Genomic DNA, 14,731 nt, shown 5'->3' with positions numbered 1-14,731 from the left:
GAGGTATAATCTAATAAACCTTTAGGTCATAGGTTTGAAGGAGTAATCGGTTTTTGGCAAATAGAAATGCACATTTTATGGGTTGTACTGGCCCTGTAAGTCTATTATCTACTGTTTATTCATTCAAAGGTATCCATCTTTAGAGAGCACTGACATGGGATTGTGTTTGTGTACAGAAGCTCTGAGCTCTAAACTCATGGCTGTGGTTCCCTTAAGCTCATATAGAGGGCGCCAAAGTATTCAGTACCAGTAGAAAATAACCAGGCAGCGGCAGCAAGTGCGGTGAGGAGCACCGAAGAGGAGGAGGTGGAGGAGGAGGAGGATTGGAAATGAGCGAGTGGAGAGGAGCGGAGTGCGAGGAAACACCGCACAGATGAAGGCGCCGTCGCTGATAATCATAACATATTCCTCGGTCTGACTGTTGTTACGTACCATATCACGCTCTGCTCCTTCCTTCCACCGGGAGAGCGCTGTCGCTGCGGGGTCTTTCATTTGGAGGGCTTCTCTGTTTTTCCTCCGGGAGACTGAATGGAAGCGGCAGCGGAGGGAGCGGTCGGGCTGTCGGAGGCCAAGGACGGGAGCCCGCTATCCGGGGACGCAGCATCCGATGATGGGGACACGGTCGTTGGAGTTAGCTACGGGATGGACACCGCAGACATGGGTAAGTTGACGAATGACTCAATTTCACCAGGAATGTGTCACTCATTGCCTTCACATCATTTGCATTTAAAAGAGATAAATTCTGTTGCTGCTCTCACAAAAAGTCCCGACTCATCTTTGCTAGCAAAGAAGTGGTAAGCTAGGTAGGCTACTAGCTAACTTAGCTGAATAGATGGAGCAGGTGAAGTAATGTATGGACTCTACACATGAGATACTGTGGTGTATGTTTAATGTACATGTTAATGTAGGACAGTCCTGAGCAATCATATGATCACGATATTATCGCGATAAAAGCCCTCACAATAAGTTGAATTTCCATTACTGGGGATAATCGTGAAGAAGTTGGAGAAAACCGTTAATTATTAAATGGCATGATAATGCTGTCTCATTCGCGAACTTTCCGGCATCTTTGGAAATTTTTCATGAACGTCAGCTTAATTTTTTTTTTATTATCATGTGTTGTAACATTTCAACATATTTGACACTTTCTGTTATTTACTTTTAGAAAATATCTGAAAGTGCACATTCAATCCTACACTCAGTATCTCAGTCGGTTCAGTGTTGGTTAAAAATGTTCCAGACCTGCATACAACATTTGCTTAGTACTTTATAATCTACTACCTTGCAATAATTGCAATAATTGGAATAGTTTTGAACACATCAATATATAGAAATTGTGATTTTCTGCAGTTTTTATAAACAATATGCACAATTTAGGATAATGAATTGAATTGAAACCGTTAAAAGCCTCTATTTTGGCTTAATGTTTGTTAGCTGGCAATTTCTTGTGCCAGGAAATAGAAAATTTGGCAAAGGAGGTTGGCTGTAAAAAAAACCACAGCCGGTGTCTCATTCTCTGACAGGGTGGGTTTTCATCGATTTTAATTTGCACTTAAAAAAACAAAAAACAAAATGGAAGCACAGACAATTAAAAAGAAATCTTGAAATTAGAGCTGAAACAATGAATCGATTATTAATCGATTACTAAATGAATCGACAACTATTTTGATAATCCATTAATTTTCAATTGGGATTTCCAATTGTTTAATATTTTCTTAATTTCTTTGCTCTGGATAACAAAGAAATCCTTAAAATTGAATCTTTTTGGTCTGTGGACAAAACAAGACATTTGAGAACATCATCATTTCCAGGTTTGACGAACACCAATCAACATTTTTTAAGGTTTTCTTATATTTTATGGACCAAATGATTAATCGAGAAATAACCGACAGATTTATCGATTATGAAAATAATCGTTAGTTGCAGCTCTACTTGAAATATTTGCCGCACAATGTTTCGGTGCTTTTCTGAGGTTGAAAAGTTGACATGTCAAAATGCAAATAAGTGCAATTGAGTGGAATGTTTCAGTTCCATTCGGTGGCCCTTCAGTCACGTAATTTATAACCATCACTCTTAATTTGCTGAATTCTGTTGTACATATTCACATTTGCCTTTTTGTATTGTGGCACCTTTTCCACCCCCTACAAGTGTAAAAACCTAGAGATATTTAAAGATTTTCCATTGTTTCCACTCACCTTTTGACAGATTGCGATACCTGCCACTCTGATTCTGTTTGTTTATTTTATACATTTTTTCACACTGACACTAATGCAGATATAAAACGTGAAAAATAAAGCTGACTAAATCGGACTAACATATGAACACAGTGAGTGCTGTTTTTATTCTTCCTGTGCCATATCAGTAATTAACCCCCGTAACAGTTCTGTGAGACAAATTTTACTTTGTCTCAATTTACATTTCAGTGTCTTGGCAGAATTATCCTTCACCACAATGCTCCTGTCAGATTGTGATCGTATGAAATCCGCATTCATTGTCCCTGCTGAATGAAGCACAGATTTTCAAGGAGCATTTTTACCTCTACACAGAACAGGCTTGTGAATCAAAGGGCCACCTGGTGAGGGTTACTCATCGAGCATAGCTGTATCAGAGGATGAAAATAGAAGTCGGCCGCCTTTGGCTGCAGATGCCATTTTTTTTCCTAGTGTGCTAGATGGCGCGTGTCTTATCCACGTTTGGAAATTTCAAGAGCGTATGCCTGCACGGTCAATGCACCTTCACATGTAATGGAAAATACAGGCCTTTCTGAGACAGAGGGTGGTTAGAGAGATTGCAGATGTTTAATGTTGTAACTACTACTATAATATAAAAAATAATCAGTTAAACTGCTTTTGCTGCTTTTTATTTTCTATATTTTAGAGTAGATTTTGGATCGTATCCACTTTCACCTTTTTTTCTTTTTTATGCATCTCATTCCTTGATTTTGACTTGATTATCTGACCAGCACTGATATCAGCTCAATACTAACGCCTACCACACTGTTGTAATACTGCTGCCTACCTTATTATCAAACTGTACAGTACTGCTGTCCCATAGTTTCTGTCACTGTGTTAATTAATTTGTCCTACGTTATGTGCAATGATTTCTTTCTCAGAATCTATTCCACAATTTTAAACCTTTTACTTAATCTATTTCTATTTTTATTCCTCAACTTGTGTGTGTCCTCTGACACAAAGCTGTTGTTGTTAAAGGTATTTTGTTTGTACTAAGCCCAATGGCAGGTCAGGGTAGGTGTGGTTCACACCCTGGCTGCTTTACAACATCTGTCAGCAAACAGCCTTTAAGAGATTCTTGTGTTTAACACAGGGATTGTGTTAAGTTTCCTATGACTGGAATATTGGCTCTGATTAAAGAATGAATGCCAATGTAAGCTGCAAAGGTCACAGAGCTTGATTCTTATTGGCTCATGTACATGCTATATGTCCACGTGACATCTCAACGTCAGACTCTCCATAATGTGTAATTTCAGTGTTTAGCTCAGCTGCTCTGAATGTGTGAATACAGTGTTATGTGGGTGTTGCAGCTGGCTCTTTAATAGCTGTCTGAGTAGTCCCATTTAAAGCTTGTCATCCTCAGAGTGTCAAACATTATTAATCTTACTTATCTTCTCCCCACACATGTGTTTGACTCCAGTCACCTTCAACCTCTGTTGAGGCCATTTTTTGCCGCCCTATTCCCTCCTCTTATCCCTGAGTGAGTTGCAACTCTTCTACCTCCTCCTCTGAGTGATTCCCTTGGCTCTGCCACTCATTTGTCACCGTACACCCCCTCTTGTTTTTCTCAGTTATCTCCTGTAGGCATGGCTTGTCAGAATTGATGACGGAAGCACAAAGGGTAGTTGCCTCCTATGGATTCAACCATCCATCTGTTTCCCTTGCATTTTTTCTTCTGCAAGGCCTCCATCTCTCTCCCTCTGCGTCTGTCTATACCAGGATCAGTTTATATCCTGAGTGGCCAGTTCATTATTTGATGTGATATTATTGCATGTGGAAGATGACGCGGTTCATTTACGTCTGCTGTGCTGCTGATTTTGTCTGCGCATGTGGGGGGATGTGTACCACACACACTACATATATTAACACCACATGGAAGGAGTGTTGTGCTTGCTGCTCATTGTCCTTGTGCTTGACCAGTTTTTTTTATTCTCTGAGTCAGTACATATCCATGCACAACCCACACTGTTTAATTGGACCACTGTCCTTGTCCCGGTGTACTAGCACTGGCAGGGAATTGATTTATTGATTAAAGAGTGTCTGCCTCTGCTTTGTTACCTAGTTAGTTTCAGGCAGACTCTGGTTTAACTGGGGTCACGCGGCAGTTAGCGCTGTTGCCTTCAAGCAAAGACCTGGGTTTGCAATCTGGTTGGAAAACACGGGCCTCTCTGCTTGGAATTTGCATGTGTAATTTGTAATATACTATGTGTGTATGTATGTATATGTGTGTGTATATACATGTGTGTATATATATATGTATATATATATATATATCTGTGTATATATATATATATCTGTGTATATATATATATATATATCTGTATATATATATATATATATATATATATATATATATATATATATATATATATGGGTATTTGGTCGGAGTGGAGCTAAGGAATTATGACCAGAGTGCGTAGAAAATGAAGCAAATAACAAAAAACATTTAAATAATTATAATTAGTCACCGTATCTCTCACTCCATCTGTATCTAATTTGGCTATACCAGTGTCTAAAGTATATGTGAGGAAGAGGAGGATGATAAGAGAGCAAATTAAGTCTGTAGCTGACATTGCTCGGCTTATTTACACCACTGTATTTTAACGTTGGCGATAATGGTCTTCAAGGGCTCAATATTTTCTCATGTGGTGCTTAGTATAATAGGTTTGAGAAGCACTGTTCTGACTGTTGGTGTGAGTGTGAGAGTGGATGGTTGTTTGTTCCTATGTGTGACCCTGTGATGGACTGGCGACCTGTCCAGGGTGTGACCCGCATGTCAGCTGGGATTGGCACCAGTGTCCCTGTGACCCTCTTGTGGAAGATAAAGTGATACATGATGGATGGGTGGATGGTTTAGCTGGCTTCCTACCATCCATGAAATTTCCAATATTTTCATCATCAGTCCAAAAGAAATGTATTTCCCTGGATTTTGCCGTGTTTTTCTCTCTGTGGTCTTCTTCTGTGTATCAAGTTCTTCTATTATTTCTGGGTCAAAGCCAGTAGGTGGGAAATTGTGAAACATACACACAGCGCCTTGGCCAGTTTGGATCTGATTGACCACATACATGCAATAGTACAATTTCAGTCGGTCTATTATGTTGTTGATATGTATTTTAAAAGTTCAGTTTTAGTCTGACTTCCACAATAAATACATGTTTTCCTAATGTGATGTAAACATACTGACACATAAAGAGTTTAAGAATGCTGTTTCCTCTGTTGTGGTGAATTTGCTGTCGTAAAAAGACTACATACAGTATGTGTCACCAAATGTGGCTCTGACTCAGTTTTACACTCAGTTTTTACACTTTAGTGTTGTTCTTCCCAGGCTAGGAAAGGGAGGACCTGCTGTTTTCAATTAAGAGTGTGTTTCTGTGCCCACTGTGCAGGCGATTATTATTTCATCATCAGCACCTGGAGAAAATGCGAGCACTGAGCTTTCAGACAGGACCACAAAGCTGTCAGACGTATCTGAAGTGCCCAAACAGAATTGATGAAGCTTATTTTTATTTCCCTGAATAAGGCATTGGAGTTGTGCCAGCCTCAGGCGTCACTCACTAGACCTTTGTAGGAAATTAAAAGCAAGGATATGTTGTGGCCTGGTATCAGCAGTGATGCAGGATGACTGCAGAACTGGTATTGGTACCTCGGGGGCGACTGTGACCGTGCTGGTCCTGTGCTCAGCAGCTTCCCTCCATAGTCCAAAAATATGCCGTTTGGGTGAAGTGGAACGTATCCTGCTTCTCCAGATAAGCTTCTGCCATCATCAATTTAATTATTTGCCCTTGTGCTTATCCTACTGTGACCTGTCAAACTGTATACCATGAAACGGGCCGATTGTGGGATGACGTTGAACGAGAGAGTTGTCAACACTGTAGGTCTTTCCATTTGCTGCCTCTATAGTAAGACCCGGGAAATGTGTGAGAATTAGCTGGATTTACAGACATCAGCTTAACACATCTTTGCACAACCATGTTATGAGAAGGTTGTGGAGGAGAATTTCTTCTGTGAAATTGTATTGATTAGATGTATAATTACTGGTGATATTCACCATTTATTTAATTAGTTTTTCTGTGAACATATTTATTCACTTATTTATTTGCCTGCTATTCTCAGCTCGGTTCATACTTGTGTTTTCCAATGACCAAAATAATTCAAAACACAAATCTACCGTTTCCTTCATTATGCTGTACACTCACTACACGTAAACACAAACTGAAACATGTTATAGTGCAAATTTGATTCTACTGTCATAGTCACAGTTCTGCCTCTGGAGTCTGGACATCGTCAAGGTTGTTATGTCACTTGTAATGTTGTGTTGCTCCCACATTGTAATATGCTCTCCAAAATCTCATTTGTTTGATTATTACAGTCTGCACGGCAGGGGAAAATACTGTGTTTACACTCGTCACAGACACCTTTTTTTCCTCTCCTCAATTCTTCTATATTCCATGGCAGCCTAAGGAAAGAGGAGTCATTTTCTACACAATTGTAAAGTTAGATCAGCAGCTGCCAGCTGTTAGTTGCTGCATTATATAATATATTACTAAAGGCCAAGGCTGCTGTCTATCTGTCAGTCTGTTTTATATTTCTGTGCGGTATTTGTCTGGCCCTACACTGGTAGTGGGGAGGAGGACTCTTTGAAGTAGCAGGCAGTGCACCCTCACTCAGTGAGAGAGATACAGAAGCTGCTATGTGTGAGTAGAATGATAAATGATAATGTACACCTGGCTGAGTGTAAGATATAGCTTTCTGTTTTGATTCGATATTTATCTTATTAAGAAAACAAAACACAAAGACAAAAGAACTTCTGAATTCATAATGATAAACCCAAAAAGTGTGGGTTAAAGCTAAAGCTTTTCATAGCCTTCCTGATTGACAGATTAATGTTTAAGTTTCAGCGCTGTAGTGCCAGTAAATCTGTAAGTGTCTGTAGATTTAACTGTGCAGTTATTATATCAATGGGAGCAGCTGTGTCCTGAGAATGTGTTTCTCCTGTAGTTACAGCAGATTACTCTTTGAGTCACCTGCAGTAGCAGAAGATGCAACATCAGCAGTAACACAGCAGCACACAGGAGTCAGGCTGATTAGCACCCTGTTAAGTCAACACTGAAAACATCCTCTCTCCTCCTCAGTCCGCGAAAGGACCTTTTTGTCTTACTCAACAATTTTCACTGCATTGTGAGGATGAACAATGTTCACCAAGCTCAGTCCTGTAATGAAAAACATACTGAAAGAATTTCAGCATGTGTCATTTTGTAGAGGTGAGGGCACTGAGCTGTTTTTAGCTTGATAATGAAAGTCACTCTGCCAGAGGGAGTATACGCCGCCCCACACCCTTTTAATGTCTTTCTCTAATGTTTTAATAGTTATTCAGCATTCCATTAACCATTGCCATGGATACATTTTTTACCAAAACCACAAATAGAGGGATATTAATCACTGCAACTCATCTCTTAATGTGTGTTTGTTCTGGCTCAGTGTTCATGTTGAGTCACACAGCTGGGAGGCTTGCCATTCCCATAAAGACACAGGTATTCTACATCTCTGACAGTGAGGGAGGAGTTGCTGTTTTATTGACTTGGAGATGTATATGGGTGTGTGTGTGTGTGTGTGTGTGTGTTTGTGTTAGTGTGTTAAAACAAGCCACTGTTACTATGGTTTTCATGATATTCTATCAGGATATGGTCGATCAGCTTGACTCCGCCTCAGTAAAGGCAACATTCTTTGCACTTCCTTATTGTGAATGTCCTTTTCCAAGGCCTTTTCTTTGTTTCATTAGTAGTCTGTTCCATGCTATGAAATGAAGGTGTAGCAGTGGTAAGATGTAGAGGGTTGTTGCTGTTGTCAGTAATTGCAAAGTTGAGCCATTTCAGCCACTTTTCACTGTTTAAATGTTAAATAAATGGATTTGGACAGTGAGGGTGAATGGTAGATGCTGAAAACTGGCAGCTGTTTATTGATATTTAATTTCTTTTGTCAAGCTTCCACCCACCTGAGAATGGTAAAAAAAAAACAAGAAAATACATTCCTGTGTAATCAGTGAGAGGCTCTGAAAATGGATAAAAAGTGATTATTTGCATGTGCACAAATGCTGTAGCACAGCAGAGATGGTGCGCTGCAGGCAGCCAGTAAACTAGAAAAACATACAGACGGTCTTGTGTCTTCCACCTGTCCTTGCATTTTATCCTGATAATCCAGACAGATAGTCTGGAAGCCTCCTGTGGATTAGGGATAGTAAAGTAACAGTGACTGTGACTTGTCTGCTTTTGCATTAGTGTTGCTGTTTACCTGTGAGATATTTACACAACCTGTCCTTGATATTTCAGATGTTCTTTTGACTCATTATTACATGATTTAGTGACAGCTCAAAATTAAATGTCTTTGACCCCCCCCTGCAAAAAATAATAATCAGAAAACAGAATGTAATCAAGATGATTCACTCATGGAGCTAAAGAAGATGCAGTCAGTTCTATAAATGATGTTGTTCGCATTATGGCACATCGACACCAGTGTGATTGGTTGCAGGTCCCACCTCTCAACTCCTGGTTGCAGAACGTCAACATGGCGCTGGCCAAATTGCGATTCTGGAGGCTTCAGAATGGGAGTTTGGATTCTTACGTCACAACCTCAAGCTGTGTTTCAAAAGGGACATGTGCCTGCTGCAGCTGAGAGCAGGAAGCTTTTTATTAAGCCTGCTTTGTTTTGTGATGGTACTGATTTTTATGGATGACTTGGCACAGTGAAAGTTCCTATTAGCCTGCTCCCTGCTTACATTCTGTTTTTTGGTATGCAGCAAGGCTTGGGACCCTTCATATACCGTTTTGTGGTACTTTACTCTCTCTGTAGGTTTAACACTTGTATTTTCTGTTTTTGCATGCACAAATATAAATATAATATATAATAATGACAAATGTCTATGACTGATAAAGTAAATACCAGTTACTATTGAAGCTTTTTATCGCCAACTACTGGTTACGGAGTTATAAAACTGATACCCAAAATGTATTATTGTTGGTTAACCGTAAACGTGTGTAAACAAAAACAAGTCTTGTGATTAATAAATATATATTCGTGAGGGACTGTGTTTTTAACTTCAGCAACAGTCCCCAACATTTTCATGTGGAACACACTGCTGTCAGATTTAATTTTTTCAATCCCACAGATATTTGACACTATGCAGAATACTGACAAAAGACATGACATTTTACTCCATGTTGTATTTAGGCTGCCTTGTTGATTTTTCCACTCTGGTAATATTTAACAGAAGTCAGGTTCTGCTCACTCTGATACATAAAAAATTAACATCTAATCACTAACTGGAGCAAAATCACTTAGCCTTTGTCAACATAACAAACGATCGTTTTAGAGACTGCCTCTTACTCCTCCGGGAGCCCCCGTATTGATGACATCTGGGTCAGACTGTGAACACACATCGATGCTGTGTACATTTCCTACACAACCTTGTAGTTGAGGGCACACACTCTACACTCCCTATGTGTAATAGGTTAAGGTTGTGTAAGGGTTGGAATTTGCTTCAAAGAATAGGTAAATTACAGTTGAGATGCACCGATCTGATACATACTGCATGATTGGTATTGGCATATATTAACTCTAATGTAATTTGTGCAGCCTATAAACATTGTGCAAACATACATAACTTAATTTCAAATACCAGTGGAGATTCTATTGAAAAATATGTCCAGTGAAATTGGTACAATGTGCACCAGTACATATATATAACAAGCCATTAACACTCTTTAATTTTAAGGATTGTAGAAATAGCACTTCCAAACCTACATCACAACAGTAGAACTCAGTAATAGTCTCAGCTAGGATTTATTTATTTGGATGGGACTGTTTCTTTGGTCCATACTCTGAAGAACAGACAGTATGATTGACAGTATGACTACAGTATGATTGTGGTGGTTTTTGTTTTTTGGAAAAGTTAAATCTATTATCAAATTATCATGATACTATGTATTATAACTAAAATACCCTCATTTCCTTTAATTTCATAATACTAATGTGTTGAGTTTAGATAACAAGGATGTGTTGTACCTCAGATACATACTATTTTCAGTCATTCTTACAAATAAATTAAATGGCAAAAATGTTGACGTAGTCCTGCATGACTCGTTCTCCTCTTCCCAGAGCTATCTCTGTCTTTCCATAATTTAATTTATTCATAGTAATGGTGTTCTTGTGCTGGCTTACTTTGTACATAAGTGAGGGTGGGAATAGATTAATACGTTAAGTAAATGCCATCCCTCCATTATTCTTTGAGGGTCACGGGGAGCTGGAGCTAATCCCAGCTGGTTTTGGGCGTGTTGCAGGGTTCACCATTCAAACTCGCATTCACGCCTCTAGTCAATTTAGAGTCTCAAATGATCCCAATCTGCATATCTATGGATTATGGGAGGACTTGAGAATGACTGGAGCAACAACACACACTTACAGAGAGAATATGCAAACTCCATGCAGAAAGACCAAGTGGAATTTGAATCAAGAGCCATCTTGGACTTAAATTAAGTGAAATACAATATTCAGGTTAGTTTACAGAAGAAGCATCACGTATACCACAGAGTTCGATGTTTGAGTACTGCATAGCCCATTGCACCATGCCTCTTGAAACTGAGTTACAATGTGTAATATTTAAAATCTACTCCTGCAAAAATAGAAAGAAAACATGTTTTTGTTTTTTCGTTTATTTTTTGTTTTTAACCAGAGATTCAACCAAAAAAAGCAACTGTTAGCTGTTAAATTGTTATTGTGGACAATGGGAATTATATGCACTTGTCTGCAGTGAAGCATAATTTGCTAACCACTGCTAGCTCTATGACAATAACACGGGTTTCATTTGATTCACTCAATCTGGAAACATGTCATAGCCCTCCAATTAAAGTCTGGAAAACACTTCACTCTACCCCTTGTCCTCAACAAGAATCAGGGCACCCTATGCCTACATCTGTACATGCAAAATGGAGGGGTAGGTTAAGTTGGTGGGGAAAGGGGTGAGTTTGGATTGAGCCAAAGATGCAAAGATGCCTAATGCCTACACATGCTGTGTTGTTGGACCATTCTCAACATCATGTGAAAGAAATGCGGTGATGAGTTTGGTCGTGTCAGACTTAGAGAGATGGTTTGTTGCCGTGGTCTTATGAAAAATGATAGCCTGGGATAAATTGTGATAGCATTGAAAATTCAGGAAAAGCATTCCATGTCTTATAACTAAAATTGTTACAATTGAAGCATGTAATCATTGCTTGGTTTTCATTTTGTTTCATTTGATATAGCTTTGCTGATGGATAATGGACTATTTTATGTGTATCAACTTGCTTTATACCCTATTCTGTTCTGCAGGTGTTATGATCCATCAATTCTTGCAACAAATCTGATGTTGTACCCAAGTTTTTTAGGTTAATGTTGCGTTTTGGGGTTGTACTGTGAATGTTAGAGAAGAATAGAGAGAATATTTTGGAACTTGACTACTTTGGGCTTTGTTTGAAAAGCATTTAATGTTTTAAACCTGTTGTGTCAGCAAGCAGTTGCACACTCAAACCCCCACTCACATACCTGTGCATGCAGACACACACTGAAAGCAGTGTGCAGGTGCAGACATGTGGAAAGGAAGAGACGTGGCTGCAGTGAGAAACATGTCTTACACCCTCTCTATCTCTTTTGAAAAGACACAAATACCTGCACACCCAATGAGTAGGAATTTGGAAATGACAGAAGGGACTTTAAAGAACCTCACTTAGCCAGCCAATCGAAGTACATTCCCACACTTGGATGCATAGACAGAAACAAAATTAGTCACAGGCAAAAAAGCATCCTCTTCAATTATCTGCAGTGCACTGAACACATTCCTTTATCACTACATGCAGAATTTCTCTCTCTCAGATGTTATTGTTGTTTCAAATGTTGTTTCAGCTTGCAGGAAGCTGTGATGCTGGGAATGCACTGGCACACTTTCATCCTACTGTGAATGTATTTGTGTGTGGCAGAGTCAGAGAGATAGAGAAAAAGAGCAAGAGGAGGGGTGGCAAATGGGTTATTCTGTGGCTCGGTCACATGGGCATGCACGAGATACAGGCAGAGAGGGAGAGCTGAGAGAGGACAGCTATCAACTCAGCTGCAAGCACTGAGTCAAGCTGTGAAGATACTTTCCCACTCCCACTGAGAGATACTGGGTTACACTGTGCTGCACAAGTAAGCTGTTCGTGTCTCAGCTGGTAAGGGAGACACTCAATCAAAGATTGAATTCAGAAGGAGAGATTCTATCCTCTGTTATGCTTATCTTATGGCCAGCATTGGCCGTAAGAATAGTTAACTAGGACAGGATATTAACAGCAAATACCAATTTAAATTAGATTTTTGAATAAATAAAGTAAAATCCATCAAAACCATTGAAGTTCTGTCTACATTTCTTTTCTTTTTTTCTTTTTTTAGTTTAGTCTTTGAAATGTTATGTTATGCATAATTTCTACACAGTATTTAGACTCAGCAAACAGTCCTGAGTCACAACAGTTCAGTTCAGGTGGTATAAAGCAGCTCTTGCAACAGTCATATACGGAAGGTGTTTTTATTTCTCCAGAAAGTAGACATGTTGCACATCATGCAGTGTTTATCAGTGTATTTTTTTGTTTTTTTTAAATCCAAGTACTCATTGCAAAGATCAGTCATGAGATGCAGAATATTAATATTAGTATTCATATATTGATAATATCAATTCAACTTGTTAACATGTTGAATCACAAGGAAAATGCTTGTGTCTCTGTTGAATTATTAGGGGTGAGAATCTCCTGACAAGGGTTATGGTTACATTGCTGACATTTCTGCATTGAGACATAAATCTATCAAGAAAGACTCCTGATGCATCTTATAATGATGAAATTTGTAGTGTACAGCAGTGTGTTACAAAGTTTATTTTGTGATAAAAAAAAAAAACCCATTGTCATAAATATAAACCTGTTAAATCATATGAAAGGAAAATGGAAAGAGATCATATCAATAGAACTCTGTAGTTGATAGGGTTATTGTATGTGATTAGTGTTTGCACACTCTTATTTATTCACAACAGTCAGACTGTGATGTTGCCGTTATAAACATATCAGTCAGTTTCTTCATAACTTCCACCATCTGCAAAGCTCAGTGTGAAACTGGTCATAACAGAGGGGGAATTCATCAGCCTCACTGTTGTGCTGTCTGAAGCTGTCTTTCATCTGCTCATTTTGTCTCATTCATTTGCTCATTTTGTGTCTCTCTTTACTGCCCTCCTTAGCATTCCCTGCATTATTATGCTGAGCGTCATACATCTATAATTATGCGTCTATTTCAGGCCTTCCTGGTGAAAACAGTCATCTGATTGCCTTCCTCTACTGCCTGCATCCTGTTATTAAACAAGAAAATCATCACAACATAGCATTTGCATGGCTGTTTTACTTCTGAGATTTTTTTGATTGCCATGTGCAGTTTGCATATTTAATCTTGTGGTATAGCATGTGACATCCTATTTAATATTAGGCATGCAAAGCCGCTGTTCTTGCATGGCTAATATTAATCTTTGCAGATTGAAAGATGTTCTAGTGATAGATGAGAGATCCTGTTCATATTGTATATGTTTTATTTCAGCTTGTCAGCAGTTTTGAAACGCTGAGAACTATGTGATTCCACATATTTTAGTGTTTGTTTTTGAATTAATAAATCAAGTTAGAACAGATCTACGAATATGCAGCCACCAGCTCACTGAGGCTGTATTAAGGTACAACAACATGTGGAGCTGAATGCCAGCTTCAGCATTGCTGAATGCAATCATATTAACCAACTTAGTTTTATACTTTTTAACAATAAGCACAAAGCTAATCCTAATTGGAACTGTCATTGGTTTTGGCAATTAATTATTGAAGGAATACAAGACCTGATGGTAGCAGCGGATGTAATATTAAAGGCTCACTTGAGTGTTCTGGATTTCTTGGTAATGTATCCAATAGTGCCAGAGGCCACAAATGTCAACCTGTCAGTGTTGCTGAGGAAAAGTCATTAAATGCATCTGCAGGGAAAAATAAATGTTTGCACAAAATTGCATGGTAATCCAACAAGTAAACAATATCATACTTCATTCTGAACTAGAGTGATGGACCAACAGACACTGCCATTTTGCACACAATATATGTACATGTTAAAATGAGATTTCATCATTCTCTTGTAGCTGACAATATACTTTCCCGCAGACCCTCTTGCTGACAGGCCCTTACGCGTTTTGACACCATTATTGCAGAATGTTTGACTGTCGTGACCACCGATTGGGATTCATTTATCTCTCAGGGAAAACTAATGATGCTGAATAATGGAGTCTCTCTGTCTTTAAAATGACTAAGACTGTCATCTCTGTCTCTTTTCTCTCTTTCTCAGATGCTGCAGCTAAGAAAGCCTTCATCACAGAGGTAAGCTGCCATCTGTTTCTGCGATAATCCGCTCTGTTGTTATTCTTTCACATGTCT

At 38.9% G+C, this 14,731-nt stretch overlaps 1 protein-coding gene across 2 annotated transcripts in view; it reads left to right on the top strand.

Moving 5' to 3' along the window:
* Window positions 1-306: 306 nt before the first annotated feature.
* The window catches only part of pip5k1ca (phosphatidylinositol-4-phosphate 5-kinase, type I, gamma a), a 41,901-nt gene continuing 27,476 nt past the window's right edge, over window positions 307-14,731 (top strand). For both annotated transcript variants that reach the window (XM_058638290.1, XM_058638289.1), the window contains exons 1-2: window positions 307-661; window positions 14,643-14,674. In XM_058638290.1, coding sequence (XP_058494273.1) covers window positions 529-661; window positions 14,643-14,674 — 165 coding nt within the window. In that variant the 5' untranslated portion in view covers window positions 307-528. The remainder of the gene's footprint in view (window positions 662-14,642; window positions 14,675-14,731) is intronic.

This window comes from Solea solea, chromosome 9 (genome assembly GCF_958295425.1).
Source record: "Solea solea chromosome 9, fSolSol10.1, whole genome shotgun sequence".
NCBI lineage: Eukaryota > Metazoa > Chordata > Actinopteri > Pleuronectiformes > Soleidae > Solea > Solea solea.
The sequence above is the reverse complement of the archived record's forward strand: the minus strand, read 5'-3'. Positions and strand labels throughout refer to the sequence as shown.